This window comes from Balaenoptera borealis (genome assembly GCF_965194805.1).
Source record: "Balaenoptera borealis genome assembly, chromosome: 11".
In the NCBI taxonomy this organism is placed as follows: Eukaryota; Metazoa; Chordata; class Mammalia; order Artiodactyla; family Balaenopteridae; genus Balaenoptera; species Balaenoptera borealis.
This window is the reverse complement of record NC_138868.1, coordinates 9,165,926-9,181,951: the sequence shown is the minus strand read 5'-3', so window position 1 is coordinate 9,181,951 and position 16,026 is coordinate 9,165,926. Positions and strand designations below refer to the sequence as shown.

The 16,026-nt window shown below is 54.2% G+C and overlaps 3 protein-coding genes across 9 annotated transcripts; 2 read left to right on the top strand and 1 right to left on the bottom strand.

The window, feature by feature from the left end:
• Positions 1-884: 884 nt before the first annotated feature.
• Positions 885-12,286, top strand: TAF6L (TATA-box binding protein associated factor 6 like). Of its 7 annotated transcripts, none has more exons than XM_082344101.1 (12): positions 885-1,023; positions 1,762-1,822; positions 3,427-3,586; positions 4,064-4,150; positions 4,818-4,968; positions 5,124-5,174; positions 5,740-5,834; positions 7,303-7,377; positions 7,520-7,740; positions 8,091-8,223; positions 11,226-11,354; positions 11,473-12,286. In XM_082344101.1, exons 2-12 carry the CDS (start codon positions 1,815-1,817, stop codon positions 12,241-12,243), a joined length of 1,881 nt encoding a protein of 626 aa, XP_082200227.1. In that variant the 5' UTR covers positions 885-1,023; positions 1,762-1,814; the 3' UTR covers positions 12,244-12,286. The 7 variants fall into 7 exon arrangements, with proteins under 7 accessions (XP_082200227.1, XP_082200230.1, XP_082200231.1 ...); XM_082344104.1 differs by having other exon boundaries at positions 1,762-1,876; XM_082344102.1 differs by lacking the exon at positions 885-1,023 and adding an exon at positions 1,075-1,227.
• An 83-nt stretch (positions 12,287-12,369) lies between these two features.
• Positions 12,370-14,579, top strand: TMEM179B (transmembrane protein 179B). The gene is given in 7 exon segments (XM_082344229.1): positions 12,370-12,503; positions 13,065-13,167; positions 13,338-13,525; positions 13,609-13,740; positions 13,910-13,988; positions 14,236-14,335; positions 14,338-14,579. Coding segments are annotated over 7 exon segments (792 nt in total). The 5' UTR covers positions 12,370-12,372; the 3' UTR covers positions 14,397-14,579.
• A 93-nt stretch (positions 14,580-14,672) lies between these two features.
• TMEM223 (transmembrane protein 223) lies at positions 14,673-15,883 on the bottom strand. Its single transcript, XM_082344199.1, has 2 exons — positions 15,536-15,883; positions 14,673-15,114 (listed from the first exon to the last, which is right to left on the bottom strand). Exons 1-2 carry the CDS (start codon positions 15,849-15,851, stop codon positions 14,822-14,824), a joined length of 609 nt encoding a protein of 202 aa, XP_082200325.1. The 5' UTR covers positions 15,852-15,883; the 3' UTR covers positions 14,673-14,821.
• Between the last annotated feature and the right edge of the window lie 143 nt (positions 15,884-16,026).

The window sequence follows — 16,026 nt, the reverse complement described above, 5'->3', positions numbered from 1 at the left end:
TGCTCCCCTACAGAAAGCTCCTTTCTATAATAGACCATTGCAAATGGTCCCATCTTGGATGAACATAAAGGAATTAATTCACTGTCTGCCCCGTGATGTGTGAGTGAAAATTCAACTACCAACTGTCAATCTACATTTTATCTCATTTAATCTACAATAACCCTGTGAGGTGGGTATTATCACTCCATTTTGTAGATGGGGGAAATGCGCTTAGGTAATTTGCTCAAAAGCAGTATCAGAGTTTGAACCCGTGTCGGTCTGACTCACTAAGCCCACTGCTTTTCAATTGAGAACTGTCCCAATTCGGGAAAGCGTGTGCGTGTTAAGACGGTCAGGGAAGTGTGCGAGGTAGGTGAGGGCTTATATTTGGCTTATTGGACAGAAATGGGGAGGATACGAGGTAGGGTGCCCGAATGGGTAGAGCCCTGGAGTCTAGAGCTTGCAAGGGGTGTGTTTGGCCCAGTCAGAAGACTCTTTTGCCGGCAGAGAATACCTACTGAGAGCCCCATCCAACCTTCCGGAAGGGGAAGTGGCAGGTGATGTGGGAGAGGTAAGCTGATCCCCACCAAGCGGGCAGCAAAACTAACGCAGACGCCGAAGTCTAAAGCATCAATGCATTCGTGTAAATGCAAGTGCTCTGAAACTCAGGAGTAGACAAGGGAATGCGTACACTTTCCTCGAGAACATGGTTATTAAAACGTACACCGAACCATACACACCCCGCAAAGCTCCCAAGAGCTGTTGCTTTAAGAAGCGCGAGTCTTCAGCATCACGTGACCTCTGGCGCCCTGAGCCTTTTACAGCGCCATCACAGTGGCCAATCGGGTAGCGGGTAGTCTTCTGGTGGGCGGGAACTCCTCAAGGCGCTCGTCGATTGGCTGTGTTTGTAGAGGGCGGAGCCTGAGCGCCGAGAGAGGGAATTAGTGCGAGCTGGGTGAGTGGGAGCCAGTGCCGCTGCCACCACCGTCACCGTCACCGTTACCGCCGTCTCGGTAACCGCCTTCGCCGTGCCGGAGCCCTCAGGTGAGCAGGCCCTCGAAGGCCCGTCCTGCTGTGGGCCGCGCGCTCACCGGCCTGGGAGCCAGCTCCGCTGGGGGCCCGCCCCCTTCGCTGACCACGTGACCCAAGTTCGGTAACCTCTGATCTCCTCCCCCGTACCCCACCACCTCTAGATCTAGGATGAAGCGAGGCTGGGTGGGAGGATGCGCATCACGGAGACCGGTAGAGGTCAGTTCCCACGCCTCGTTAACAGTATGGCTAGTGGCTGAGGATGTGGAGGAGAGGAGGTTGAAGAGCGGGAGACCTTGGTCGGAGCCCGGACTTTGTGGATTGTAATGTGGGCACGTAACAGGGAAAACCCCTCGGCGCCTTCCGTGTGGGCAGGACTTCGTGCTCCCATTTTACAGGTGGAGAAAGAAGCTTAACAATTATCCATTGGCGGGTTTCCAACGCCAAGTCTCCTGGCTGGGAATCCAGGCCTTGTTCCCCACACAGCCCGCCGCTCCTCATGATTAGAACGATAGTTGAGTTCTTGCTCCCTACCCAGGTAGTGCTCGCCAGATGATTTTGGGAAAGTCATTTAACATTTAACCTCTTTGAGCTTTGATTTCCTTGGCTGTGAAATAGACATAATACTTACATAATACCTATCTCATTGTTAATGTGGACAAAATGAGGCGTAAGCCATATAAAGCACTTAGCTCGATGCCTCAGGCATAGCATGTGCTTAGAAAAATCGCTATTCTTTATTCGTTTTTTCAGCAAGTGTTTATTGAGGGCGTGTTATGTGCAGACGCAGTGCCTGACAGCTGGGGATGCAAAGGTGAGCAAAAAGGCGTGATCCTTGCTGGCGTGGAGCTTACAATCTAGTGGGGAGGTAGGTGTTAATCGGAAAGTTACACAAGTATATAATTACAAACTGTTAACTGCTTTGGGAGGTAAAGTACTGGCCCATGGTGGGGGTCTGAGACGAGTTCCCTGAGCAAGCGACATTTGAGACTGAGATCTGAAGGAGCGACTAGGAGCTCACTGGACAAAGGGATTGGGGGTAGAGGAGGAGAGCGTTTCAAGTGCAGGAAACAATGTATGAATGTCCTGAAATAAGGTGTTTTTGAGGAAATGGAAAGAGGCCACGGGTATGCAGAACACGAGAGAGTGGAAAGAGGTGTTTGCAGATGTAGCCACACATGCGGGGCCTTGGAGCCATGGGGCACAGGTTAGTTTTTTATTCCAAAGGCAATGAGGAGCCATTGGGAGAAATGCTGCAGGGAGACCAGGTAGGGTGCCCACTGGATTTAGGGACCTGGAGGTCACTGGTGACCCACTGAGCCTTGTCAGAGAGGAGTGGTGGGGCAGTGCCTGGGTGGGTCACTGTGAAGCTGGGTGGGCGTCGCTGCCCATGGTGCTGATGCCTCACTTTGGTCCGTGAGGGCCAACCTTCGAATTGTGGGCTGTGCTGTTGGAGTAGTCACCAGCTGCTGTTTTCGTGCCTTCTTATTCTGCCATATCCTGTGAACGGAAGAGCAGGTTCCTGCGTTTAGGGCTCATAGCCAAACTGGGGAAGACCAGACACATGGGCGGAAAGCCCAGCTACTAAAAGCCTGACAGTCCCAGATGGCACATAGGGCAGGAAGACCTCAAAGGACAGACTGCTTCTGCTTTAGGAAAGAAAGAGGAGGGTGTGCGGGCTTGGAGTAAGGTGGGGGACAGACCAGCCCAAGCCCTGGCAGTGGGGCGCAAGGCAGGTTGGAAGACACGAGGCGGCCTTACTGGGGGGACGGGTCAGCTTGATCAGCTGTGGGGATTTGGGACCAAACACGGTATGCTGAGCCAGGGAGTTGGGACTTTCCTTTTATGAGTGGTGGAGAAGTATTGAAGACTTTTGAGCAAGGGACTGTCAGGGTAAAAGTAGTCTTTTCATCAGTGTTTAGTCCGTAGCGGTTGCAGCAAGGATCAGAAGGAAGAAGGCATGAAGTTTTTGTTTATTAGTAGTGATTGTAACATTTTCCATTTGTGTAGCTTTCTAGACCCTGAGTGTCTCCTACCTCATTTCCTTTCATCCTCACCTCAACCCTGTGAGTTAGGGAGGGCAGGGATTATTGCCACTATTTTACCAGGGCTCAGGCTGATGAGGGTCTCAGCCAGGTTCACATTGGAGGTGGTAGAGCAGGGCTGGGACCCAGTTCTGTGCAACCCAAGGCCAGGCAGTTTCTCAGGTGGCACTGTTGTCTGCCCTCTGGTCCAGCTCAAGTCTGTTTCTTGCTCTGAGCCTCAGGTTTCCTCACCTGGACACTCAGAGCCATTGTGACTCCTTGTTCAGGGATTCTGGAGCAAGAGCAGCAAGACTGGTTTCGAGGGCCTTGAGTCAGGCTCCCAGGCTCTGAGGGAGCCTGGGCTGGCCTTTCACACCTCCCTCCCCGCTCCCAGCTCCATCGGGGCCATGTCGGAGCGAGAAGAGCGGCGGTTCGTGGAGATCCCTCGGGAGTCCGTCCGGCTCATGGCAGAGAGCACAGGCCTGGAGCTGAGCGATGAGGTGGCGGCCCTGCTCGCGGAGGACGTGTGCTACCGTCTCAGAGAGGCCACCCAGGTACACTCCCCCTCTCCTTGTCCCTCCCTTTGACTGCCCCCTCCCCCAGGGGTTTATTCAGCAAGTACATGTCAGGCACCTACTCCCTGCTCAGAGGGAATGCAGTGGAGGCGGTGCCCGCCCTCTCCAGAGCCCGCTTCCAGCCAGCCGGGCTTCCGGCGAACAAAGCGCTTGCTGGGCACCTCCTCGTGTGCTGGGCACCTCCCCGTGTGCTGGGCACCTCCCCGTGTGCTGGGCACCTCCTCGTGTGCTGGGCATCTCCTCGTGTGCTGGGCACCTCCTCGTGTGCTGGGCACCTCCTCGTGTGCTGGGCTCCTCCTCGTGTGCTGGGCACCTCCTCGTGTGCTGGGCAGGCCAGGCAGGTTCATAGTCACATCCTGCACGTGAGAAACTGAGTCACAGGGAGGAGATGTGACGTTGGGAGTTGTTTGCCCCCTGTTCCCTGTCGCTTGACTGACTCTGTTCCTCCCCTCCCAGAATAGCTCTCAATTCATGAAACACACCAAACGGCGGAAGCTGACTGTCGAGGATTTCAACAGGGCCCTCAGATGGAGCAGCGTGGAGGTGAGTGGGGTGCCAGCTGCGGAAGGCTCAGTTGGCACGAGCCCTCCTGCACGCCCAGCTCAGGGCTGGCAGTGCAGCGAGATGTGAAGACCCAGTGCACACACGAGGGAAGGTCACAGCCACCACAGCACATGTGCCGGGCCCAGCCCCCAAGGGCCAGGAGTTCAGAGAGGGAGAGGCGGCCACGGAGGCCAGGAGGTTAGGGGAGGTTTCTTGGAAGAGATGGAAGTTGAGCTGAACCTGAAAGGGAGGCTGGGATTAGACTAAGTCACAAGGAAAAGAGGGCATTCTGGGTGAGGGAGGGGCCTGAGCACAAGTGTAGGGGTTAGAATGTCCTGCATAGCTGTTCCGGGGCGGTGGGTCCAGGGAGGAAGATCATGTTTAGAAGAGAAGAGGGTTTTCAAAGTTGGGCACGTGTGAGGTGGAGGACCAGCAGCCTGGGGGTGGGGTTCTGAGTCCCTGTGGATCCGTGAGGAGGGACCGCATTCTACTCCTTGACTCAGCGAATACCGGATGCTCCAGCCAAGTTCCCAGTGAAGGGCCTGGATCCCCGGGCATCCCCCCTCTTCTCAGGACCTCTGGACTTCCCGCAAACATAGGCTCCGTGCCCTGGTCGGTAGAGCACCTCTTCCCTCCCTGGATTCGGCCCAATCGTCTCTTCACTCAGGCTGTGTGTGGTTATGGGTCCCAGGAGGCGCTGCCCCTGCGCCCTGCCAGGGAGGGTGAGCTCTACTTCCCCGAGGACCGAGAGGTGAACCTGGTGGAGCTGGCCCTGGCCACCAACATCCCCAAAGGCTGCGCCGAGACAGCTGTGAGAGGTGACCGCCGGGGTCCTGCATGGGGTGGGCACAGGAGTTGGGTTGTCGGAGGAGTGGTGATGGGCTGGCTGGTGGATGGGGCGGAACTCAGAAGGGTGGGTGGTATCACAAGGGGCAGAACCCCAGGCTGACCCATCTCTCCGCTCTGGTTCTAGTTCATGTCTCCTACCTAGATGGCAAAGGGAACCTGGCCCCTCAAGGATCGGGTAAGGGGCAGTGCGGGGAATGGGCCCTCTGCCTGGACGTCCCTCCCTTAGGAGCTGAGGGTGGTGCCTCTGCACCTCTGAGTCTTCACCTGACAAGAATTTTCCGTGCCTGAGGGGTGCCTGCCCTGCGTGGGCGCTGCTCCCTGCCCCGAGGCCTCAGAGTTGGAGGTAGCGCCCCAGACTTAGGACCGATCGTGATGCCATGTTGGGTGCTAGTACAGAAGTCTGGGCAGCTTGCTGGGGTCCCTGCGGTGTCACACTTCCAGGGTCTGCTGAATGGAGCTTCACAGAGCCTGAGGCTTATGACCTTGGAACTCGGGGACTAAGCAGGCGTCTGCCCAGCAGAGGGCAGGTGGGAGGCAGCGTACAGAGCTGGGCGTGGAGAGCTTGCAAGGTCAGGGCTGAGCGGGCTGCTCGGAGGGGCTGGCAACTCCGTGCTCCGGGCGTCCTGTCGGGACGGGCTCCTTGTGGGGGTGTGGGAATGGCGGTGGTTGTTGGGGGCAGGCGGGGAGGCTGGCAGAGGGCAGGGCTCCACCCTGACCACCTTCTGCCCACCCTCTGGCAGTGCCCAGCGCTGTGTCTTCACTGACTGACGACCTTCTCAAGTACTACCAGCAAGTGACTCGGGCTGTGCTGGGGGATGATCCACAGCTGATGAAGGTGCGCACGTGGGCCTGAATTGGGGCACAAAGTCCAACCTTCAGGTCCCCATGGAATTCCTTCAGGTGCCTCCTTCTGTCCTCTGAACGCCGAGTGACTGATGTGGGCAGAAGCTGCTCTTGGTGGCGGCGTGCTGCTCTGCGGCTGGCCCTCCGCCAGCGCTGACTCCTCTGCCTACTCTAGTAGGAACCCTTGTTCCTTAGGGAATGGGCAGCTCAGCAGGGCCCTGTGGGGGGCTCAGGTGGTCAGCCTCCCCACGCCTTAATCCAGAGCCCACCCTTTGGGGCATCTGTTGACCTGGAGCCACATGGGGCATCCACGTGGTAGCTTTCATTTGCCTGGACTTGAGAGGGAAAGGAGAAGAGGAAGTAGAGGGGGCCAGGTTAGGGTGCCTGGCCAGACCTCATGCCAGCCCTGCTGCTTTAGCCTCTTGGGCTCCACAGGGCCCGCTGGACAGTGCCCGTGCCAGGCCTCTTCTGTCCAGAGTCAGACGAGGACTAGTTTGGTGGTCTGCTTGACCATGTGGCCTCTCTCTGTTTGAGGGTTTTACATCTTCCATGTCTGGCTGCTGCTGTTACTTCCCTTGCAAAGTTAGGACTGTTGTTACTATACTTCCCTGCCTTAGAAACTTGGCTGCTGGTCCCCAGGCAACAGTGCAGTGGCTGGATATGGGGCCTGGGAGCTGAGCTCCTTCCTCACTAGCTGCTGTCCGCTTTCACAGAACCTGAACTTAGGGTCTTTATCCAGAGGAGTTGGAAGGGCACAGGTGGTGGAGGTTCAGGGCTAAGATGGTTTTACTCATTTACCTACTCTCTTTTTTCTGCTTATGAGAGTAGTACCAGGGGACTTCCCTGGTGGTCCAGTGGTTGAGAATCCGCCTTCCAATGCAGGGGACGTGGGTTCGATACCTGGTCAGGGAACTAAGGTCCCACATGCCACGGGGCAACTAAGCCTATGTACTGCAACTACTCAGCTCGCACGCCACAACTAGGGAGGAGCAGTTACGCCACAACTAAGACCCAACGCAGCCAAAAAAAAAAAAAGTAATACCAGCATATGTTTATAATAGAAGTACTGTAATATAAAATCATACAAAGTAGAAAGTGAAATTCTGTAGAATCACCCACTCACCTTTTTTTTTGTATGTATAAACTATACATAGTTTACCATCAACCAGTGGTATTATACTAAACGTCTGGTTTTAGAATAACTGCTTTACTCAGTTAAAAATATGTTGGACATTTAGGTTGTATTCAGTTTATTATTACATTACAGATAGTGCTATCTGTATGTGGGTATGTGTGAGTGGGTTTCTTTTGTAGTGGGTTAAATTTGTAGAATTGCTGAGTCACAGAGTTTGAACGTTTAATAAAATTTTACTACATAGGTGCTAAATTGTTCTTTAAAAAAAAATGTCAGTTTATACTTGGGGCTGGTGGACCGTGCAGTGTGGCCCCTTCCATTTCAGGTTGCTCTCCAGGACTTGCAGACCAACTCGAAGATCGCAGCGCTCCTGCCGTACTTTGTTTATGTGGTCAGTGGGGTAAGTGACCAGACTGCAGGGGAGGATGTTTCGTGGGGAGGAGATGATGCAGCAGCCTGTGGGGCTCACGGGCAGGTGCCACCAGAAGAGCAGGCTCTTGTGCACCCTTGTGTCCCCCTAAGCAGCCCTCTCCTCCCGACAGGTGAAATCTGTAAGCCACGACCTGGAGCAGCTACACCGGCTCTTGCAAGTGGCACGGAGCCTAGTTCGGAACCCACACCTCTGCCTGGGGCCCTGTGTCCGCTCCCTGGTAGGCAGTGTCCTCTACTGTGTCCTGGAGCCACTGGCTGCCTCCATCAACCCGCTGAATGACCACTGGACTCTGCGGGATGGAGCTGCCCTCCTGCTCAGCCACATCTTCTGGTAGCTGCTGGGCCTAGTGCTGATCAAAGGGCAGGACTGCTGCAGAGCTGAGTGGGTTGGGGTAGATGGGGTGAAACTTCTGGCTTTGAGGCGCTCTGTTGAGAGGTCGGGAGCCTCTTCCCTTCGATCTTCCGAGCTGGTGTGCCGTGGCACCCGGGGATTCTACAAATGGGTGACGAACGTGCCAGGGGTTTGGTCCGTCAGCCCTCAGGTCCTGGGCCTCTCGGCCCAGACGCCTCTTTCACTCACCCCAGTGTGCCATACAGGTGCTGTTTGCTCTGTGTGCTGGGACTTGAGTCCAGCTGGGCAGTGCTGTGCCTCATTCCCCTGACTGAATGTTGCTCCCGCAGGACTCATGGGGACCTTGTAAGTGGCCTCTATCAGCAGATCCTGCTCTCCCTGCAGAAGGTCTTGGCAGATCCTGTGAGGCCTCTCTGCTCTCACTACGGGGCTGTGGTGGGGCTGCACGCCCTTGGCTGGAAGGTGAGGACCCTGGCTTTTCTCGCAGAGCTGTAAGAGCTCCCATTTGTAGTTAGAAAGTCTTTCTTGTCCAAGAACCTGTCATCTCTCTCCATTTTTTTAGGTCTTTCACTGTCTTTCAGGATCCTTTCATAATTTTCCCTGAAGAGAACCTACAAATACTTTATTCAGTTTATTCCTAGATTCTTGCTATTTTTGACACTGTTGTGTCTTCTTTTCATGGTATTAATTTCTTACTGGTGTATAGAAACACAATTGACTTGTGTATTGATTCAGCTACTTTATTAAACTGTCATTTTTAACTGTGGATTATTCTGGGTTTTTAAGGTGGATCATATCATGTGCAAATAATGACAGCTTTGTCTTTTTTAAAACCTTATGCCTTTATTTATTTTTTTGAATTCTTTTTTTTTTTTTTTTTTTTGGGCCACACCACACGGCTTGTGGGATCTTAGTTCCCTGACCAGGGATCGAACCTGGGCCCTTGGCAGTGAAAGTGTGGAGTCCTAACCACTGGGCCACCAGGGAATTCCCAAACCTAATGCCTTTAATTTCTTTTTATTATTTTATTGTTAGGATCACTAATATAATTTTACATATGATGATAATGGGCATCCTTGTCTCATTTCCAATTTTAAAAAAAGTGTTAACAGTAACCTTTCCTATTTAGGCTGATGTTTACTTTGTGTGTTTATAGATAGATACCTTTCTCAGGTTAAGGAAATTATATTCTTAGTTTTATTATTACTTTTTGTTAACTTTTATCAAATGATCTTTCTGTATCTTTTGAATTGATCCTAAGGTTTTCCTGCTTTTATCTGTTAATGTGATTAATTGTATACATAGTGTTTTGTTTTGTTTTTTTTTTTGGCTGCATCACACAGCTTGTGGGATCTTAGTTCCCCAACCAGGGAATGAACCCCGGCCCCGGCAGTGAAAGCGCTGAGTCCTAACCACTGGACTGCCAGGGAATTCCCTATATAGATTTTCTAATAGTAAACCATCTTTACATTTCTAGGATAAACTCAATTTAGTCATGGTATAGTCTTTAAAAAAATGCAAAACTTTTATTGGAATATAATACATTTTTTATATACTGTTGGCTTTACTAAAATTTTATTATTATTATTTTTAAAATTATTATTTATTTTTGTTTGCATTGGGTCTTTGTTGCTGTGCATGGGCTTTCTCTAGTTGCGGCGAGCGGGGGCTACTCTTCGCTGCGGTGCGCGGGCTTCTCATTGCGGTGGCTTCTCTTGTTGTAGAGCACGGGCTCTAGGTGCGTGGGCTTCAGTAGTTGTGGCACATGGGCTCAGTAGTTGTGGCTCGCGGGCTCTAGAGCGCAGGCTCAGTAGTTGTGGCGCACGGGCTTAGTTGCTCCGTGGCATGTGGGATCTTCCTGGACCAGGGCTCGAACCCGTGTCCCCTGCATTGGCAGGCGGGTTCTTTTTTTTTTTTTTATTTTTTATTTTATTTTATTTTTTTGGCTGTGTTGGGTCTTCATTGCTGCGCGCGGGCTTTCTCTAGTTGCGGTGCGCAGGCTTCTCATTGCGGTGGCTTCTCTTATTGTGGAGCACGGGCTCTAGGGTGCGCGGGCTTCAGTAGTTGTGGCTCGCGGGCTCTAGAGCGCAGGCTCCGTAGTTGTGGCGCACGGGCTTAGTTGCTCCGTGGCATGTGGGATCTTCCTGGACCAGGGCTCGAACCCGTGTCCCCTGCGTTGGCAGGCGGATTCGTAACCACTGCACCACCAGGGAAGGCCCCAGCAGGCGGGTTCTTAACCAGGGAAGCCCTTTACTAAAATTTTAAATGATTTATCTCTATTTATGAGCGAAATCAATCATTAAGTTTCCTCACATACTGTCCTTACATGGTTTTAGTATCAGGGTTATACTGGCTTTATGGGATGAGGTAGGGAGGGAGTATTTATTTTTTATACTTTATATTTTTAAATTAAATTTTATTTTATTTTATTGAGACGCTCTTTTCCTTGAATGTCTGTAGACTGTAAATTCTGGCATGGTGTTTTGTGGTTATTTTTAACTACTATGGTTACAGAATTATTTGAGCTTTCATATTTCTTTTTTTTTAATTTCTTTCTTTCTTTATTTTTGGCTGCGTTGGGTCTTAGTTGTGGCAGGCGGGATCTTTCGTTGCAGCACGCGGGCTTCTCTCTAGTTGTGGTGTGCAGGCTCCAGGGCGTGTGGGCTCTGTAGTGGTGGCACGTGGGTTCCAGAGCGCGTGGGTTCTAGTTGAGGCGCGCGAGCTCAGTAGTTGTGGCACAGAGCCTTAGTTGCCCCGCAGCATGTGGGATCTTAGTTCCCTGACCAGGGATCAAACCCGCATCCCCTGCATTGTAAGGTGGATTCTGTACCACTGGACCACCAGGGAAGTCCCAAGCTTTCATCTTTCTTGAATCAGCATTAAGTTTTATTTTTCTAGGAACTTGTTAATTTTATCAACATTTTCAAATTCTCAGTCTGTGGCTAACCAAAGAACTTATCCATCTAAGCCTGTCACAGACATCACCTGCTCTGTGAAGTCTTAATTGCTTTCACCTAAATTAAACATAGGATTTAAAATTATATAATCAGAGTCCAGGTCTCTGATCAGTTGTTTGTTTTTGCACGAGTGGTTTGAACTGAGTTCCAGGTTACATCTACGCCAGGACATTACTTGGCTGTATAGGGTAGCAGTTGGCCACTAAATTTCTCTGTTACCAGGGGGCATTACTTACACCCTCTTAGCCTTTGGCACACATGTCAGTGATAGTGGGGTCACTTTGTATTTGTTTTGTATGTCTTTGTACCCGATCTTTGTTCCCAGTGCTTAATTAAGGCTTGGGCATCCAGGAGCTTCCAAACGTTGGCTGAATATGCCAAGCAGGGAATTTAGGATTGAGCCCTAAATTCAGTACCGGAGATAAAAGTAGATCTTTCAGGGGAAATGGTACTTGGGAGGCAATAAGCAAAAAAGAGGCACTCACTGCATTCTTCTCTCCCTTCCAGGCAGTAGAGCGAGTCCTGTACCCACACCTGTCCACTTACTGGACAAATTTGCAGGCTGTGCTAGATGATTATTCAGTATCCAATGCCCAGGTTAAAGCGGATGGGCACAAAGTCTATGGAGCCATTCTGGTGAGTGCCCGCCCCTTCCAGCCTCTCCTCCCTGCGTGAGCACAGCAGCTCAGCTGGCTTACTCTGGGACACTTGACAGGCCCAGGGTCCTCGTATCCTAGTCCCTCTGCTCTTGTAGGTGGCCGTAGAACGACTGCTGAAGATGAAGGCCCAGGCAGCAGAGCCCAACAAGGGTGGGCCAGGCAGCAGGGGGTGCCGGCGCTCAGACGACCTGCCCTGGGACAGCCTTCTCCTGCAGGAGTCTCCCTCCGGGGGCAGCGCAGAGCCAGGCTTTGGGTCTGGTCTCCCGCTGCCGCCAGGAGGCGCGGGACCGGAGGCTCCTTCAGCTTCGGTGACCCTGGCGGACATCTACCGGGAGCTCTACGCCTTCTTCGGTGACAGCTTGGCCACCCGCTTTGGCACGGGTCAGCCCGCGCCCACGGCCCCGCGGCCGCCTGGGGACAAGAAGGAGCCGGCGGCCGCCCCGGACTCGGTGCGGAAGATGCCGCAGCTGACCGCCAACGCCATGGTCAGCCCGCAGGGCGACGAGAGCCCCCGAGGCGGAGGCCCCCCGTCGGCCTCTGCGCCCGCCGCCTCTGAGAGCAGGCCGCTGCCGCGCGTGCACCGGGCGCGGGGGGCGCCCCGGCAGCAGGGCCCGGGCGCCGGCACCCGCGACGTCTTCCAGAAGAGCCGTTTCGCCCCGCGGGGGGCCCCTCACTTCCGTTTCATCATCGCCGGGCGGCAAGCAGGGAGGCGATGCCGCGGGCGCCTCTTCCAGACTGCCTTCCCCGCGCCGTACGGGCCCAGCCCGGCCTCTCGTTACGTGCAGAAGCTGCCCATGATCGGCCGCACCGGCCGCCCGGCCCGCCGCTGGGCGCTCTCGGACTACTCGCTGTACCTGCCGCTTTGAGGCGGCGCTGGCCTCTCTGAATAAATCCCGCGCCCGGAAGTGACGTCTCCACGCTCGTGGGTCGCGCCGGATGAGGCGGGGCTTGGGCGGTTGGCTCCCACAGCGGCGCTTCCTGGTGGCGAGGGAGCAATGGCTCTGCCTTGGCTGCAACGCGTCGAGCTCGTGGTCTTCGCTACCGCCTTCTTATGCGGAGCCGTGGCGGCCGCGGCGCTGACCCGGACCCAGGTGCGGCTGCGGGACGGGGCCGGCCGTCGGGCCGGGTAAGCGGGGGCGGGCAGGCCGATCCTGCCACGGAGAGTCCGCTGCTGTCCGGGCCGGCGGGGTTCTGGCACGCTGCTCCTCTCAGCCGGTGGGCCGGGTGAGGCTGGTCGGCGGCGGCGTTGCATCGGCGGTAAACGCGCTCTGTCGATCCGTCCGCCCAGGTGATACTCTGGGCAAAGGAACGAGTCCTCAGGAGAGTCTTAACAGCATCAAATATAGCCCGGCCTGGTGACTCCCTCTGCATAACCTCACCCTGGCTGTGAAACAAGTTGGCCCAGGCCCCCCTAAATCAGACACTATTGTGCTAAGCTACTTCAAGAAATAAAGCTTAGTGTAGTGGAGATGATCAGACTACCAAATGGTTGCAACAGAATGTGTTAAATGGCAAAATAGTGATGTAGCAGAAGCCAAAAGTTTAGGCTGAGTGTTTATCGCAGCCAGGCAATCATGTTAATAAACAGGCTCATTTAATCCCTATAAGTAGGCGCTATTACGCCTGTTTTACAGATCAGAAAACATCGGAGATAGCTGAAGGTCACACAGTTCTGGTTCTACTCTAGGGTTTCTGCAGGAGGGGAGACCAGAACTTGTGAGGCACCTGTGAAGCTCTTTGTATTTTATAACTACCGCCTATTTCCTGATCCTTCTGGCCACTCACTGCAGGTTTGATTTCCCCAGCAGACTCATTGATCTACTGGCCCAGAAACAGGAACTGACAATGCGCAAGTAACTCCCTAGGGCGGCCCTGGTCTAGATTATCCCCAACACCTGCCATGAGCCTGCATCCAGAGTCAGTAGCCTGAAATCTAGGACTCAGCAGCTTCTTTCCACAGGGCTCCTTCAGTGGCAGCTGTCCCCTGTATGGTGTGGCTGCCCTGAATGGCTCCTCCCTGGCCTTGTCCCGACCCTCGGCCCCATCTCTCTGCTACTTTGTGGCTGGGGCCTCTGGCCTGCTGGCCCTCTACTGTCTCCTGCTTCTGCTCTTCTGGGTCTACAGCAGCTGCATCGAGGATTGCCACAGGTGACTGCCCACTCTGAGGGCCGGGGGCTGTCGTGGGAGGAGTCCCACCTCAACCACAAGGTTTATTCTCTCCCTCCTTATAGAGGCCCGATAGGGCTCCGCATTGCACTGGCCATCTCAGCTATAGCCATCTTCCTGGTCTTAGTGTCGGCCTGTATCCTTCGATTTGGCACCAGTTCCCTCTGCAAATCCATCATCTCCCTGAACATAACTAGGTAATGGGAGGGGGAGGGAAGCCTGGCTGGGGCTGACTACCTTCCCTCTGTAGAGGGGATCCTTTACACCCCGTTTTTATATCCCCATCAGTTCTCAAAGGGGCACTGGAGCACAAGGGTATTTAGGGTATGTCTCCCCTTTCTCACAACTGTCTCTTTGACCTCACAGCTGCTCTGATGCCCAGAAAACTCCATGGATACCCCCTGGAACCACTCTGCAGTTTTACTCCAACCTACACAATGCTGAAGTGAGGTCCTGGGATATGAAAGACTGGGTGGAGATTGAGGGATACACAGATTCACATGATGAATCATATAACACAATCTGTAGTTGTAAGAGTGCTCACCAGTGTACTCTGAGCTTGGCCCACCAGTGAGGGGCTGAGAAGAGCTGAAGGCTTGACGGCCTGACAGTGAACAGCTAAGAGTGGTATGTGGGTGGAACTGGATTCGAGATGGGCCCACTCCTCACACTCCTGTTCCTGTCTCCCACAGACCTCTTCTTGGGTGAATCTGGTTTTGTGGTGTGTGGTCTTGGTGCTCCAGGTCGTGCAGTGGAAGTCTGAAGCCACCCCATACCGGCCTCTGGAGAGGGGGGCCCTGTATGGAGCTCTGAGACAGATGCTCTTGTTGGGTCACGCCTTTCCCATTCCTGAAGACTAACCAAAGAGCACTCCTGCCGCCAGACTCCGTGCCCAAGTGCCTGCAGTCCTCTTGCCCCCACATGGCCCACACGGCTGGGAGCCTGAGTTTTCCCTCCAGGAGGGAAACATGATTAACAGACCCCCTCTTCCTACAGCTGTTTTTGTACCAAAGTATTATATTACTTTCTTTCTTCATCTCAGTACTGAGTTCTTGGTGTAAAGCACTGTAGGTAGGGTGGATGGGAGTAAGGAGTGAAGGCGAAACAGACACGGATCAAAACTCTGAGGTACTGACAGGTAGCTGCCCTTGGGATGACTGCTCCTTTATTTGCTGTTAATGAATTTTTCGCCTCTTGTGTGACCCTGGTTGTCACCCCATCCCTAAGGTTCAGTTTTGATTCCCCTCTGGGAGGGGTGAGTGACCTGAGGTGGTTTCTTCACAAGCTACGGTAGGCACCCACAGTGTTGTCAAAGAGTTTCGTGTTGGGGAAATGTCCAGCTTTGTCCAAGAGGAAGTAGAATCGTCGGCCTTTGACCTTCAGAGGCAACATGGCAGGGACTTCACCCCGGTGGGCCATGCAGGATACTTGGTTCAAGGGCACTGTAAAATGGGCACCCCAGCCAAAGGGGGCATGAGTGGTGAGGGTTACTTGCTTCCCTCCAGCCTGCAGCATCACTGAGCGCACAGAGCGGAGGGAAAAGAGAAGACCAGCACCAAGTACCAGAGTACCTGCAGGAAGAGCAAAGATTGGGGTTTTCCCTGGAGAGCTAAGAAGCAACCCTTACAGTGTGCCCCCGAATAAAAAAAAAAAAAATTGTGATGATAGTAACATTTACTGAGCTCCTCTTATATCCCAATCATGTATTAGTCATTCCTCCCAACAGCCTTAATAGATGTTCATCCCCATTTTAAAACAGGGTCCAGAGCGTAAGTACTAACTCGCTCAAGGTCACAGAGTGAGAGGCAGACTTCAGCCTGAACCTGTATGAGGGCTTGGCGCTCGGGGACGTCCAACTCCAGTGTTACCACACACCTATGAGGGTGGCCTGCCCATCCTGGAGGGTCGGGAGCCCCTTAGTCTTCTTGCCCAAGCAGAGAGGATTGTGCCCGCCCTCCTCGACCCATGCCGGGAAGGCAGCCCACACCTTACCGATGGCGCCGCAGCCGACGGCAAGGCCGTAGCGCCAGAGCGCGGAGCGCAGGTCCAGGCGGCCACGGCCTGGGGACTCGGCGTCCGGAGGCCGAGTGGGGGCCGGGGGTCGGGCCAAGGCGGCAATGGCTAAGGAAGCCCAGAAGACGCCCTGGCCAGCGCAGAACAGCCCGAGGACGGCGAAGAAGCGACCCCCTTCGTGCTCGAAGAGCAGCACGTCCCGTGACGGGGCCGCGTCATGCAGGGCCCGGCGCGCGGGCAGGGACTGCAGCGTTGAGAACAGCCGCACAGCGCACCGCCGCCCGGGAGCCGCCATGGCCCTGAGCAGCGCCGCTTCCGGGGCGGGACTTCCTGCCGCTGGCCCCGCCCCGCCCCCTCGGAGTCCATCTGTCAGCCCCAGGCGAGGCGAGGCGAGGCGAGGCGAGCCGAGCCCCGGCCTCGGCCCCGCCCGCGCTTGCGAAGGGCAAGGCTAAAATAACCCAGCACACTCG

Coding starts and splice junctions, on each gene's coding strand:
- TAF6L (XM_082344101.1), top strand. Junction 3,587..4,063: donor GTCTCAGAGAGGCCACCCAG/GTACACTCCCCC, acceptor CTCCCCTCCCAG/AATAGCTCTCAATTCATGAA. Junction 7,741..8,090: donor CTGCTCAGCCACATCTTCTG/GTAGCTGCTGGG, acceptor TTGCTCCCGCAG/GACTCATGGGGACCTTGTAA.
- TMEM223 (XM_082344199.1), bottom strand. CDS start 15,851: ATGGCGGCTCCCGGGCGGCGGTGCGCTGTGCGGCTGTTCTCAACGCTG. Junction 15,115..15,535: donor CGTCGGCTGCGGCGCCATCG/GTAAGGTGTGGG, acceptor CTCTTCCTGCAG/GTACTCTGGTACTTGGTGCT.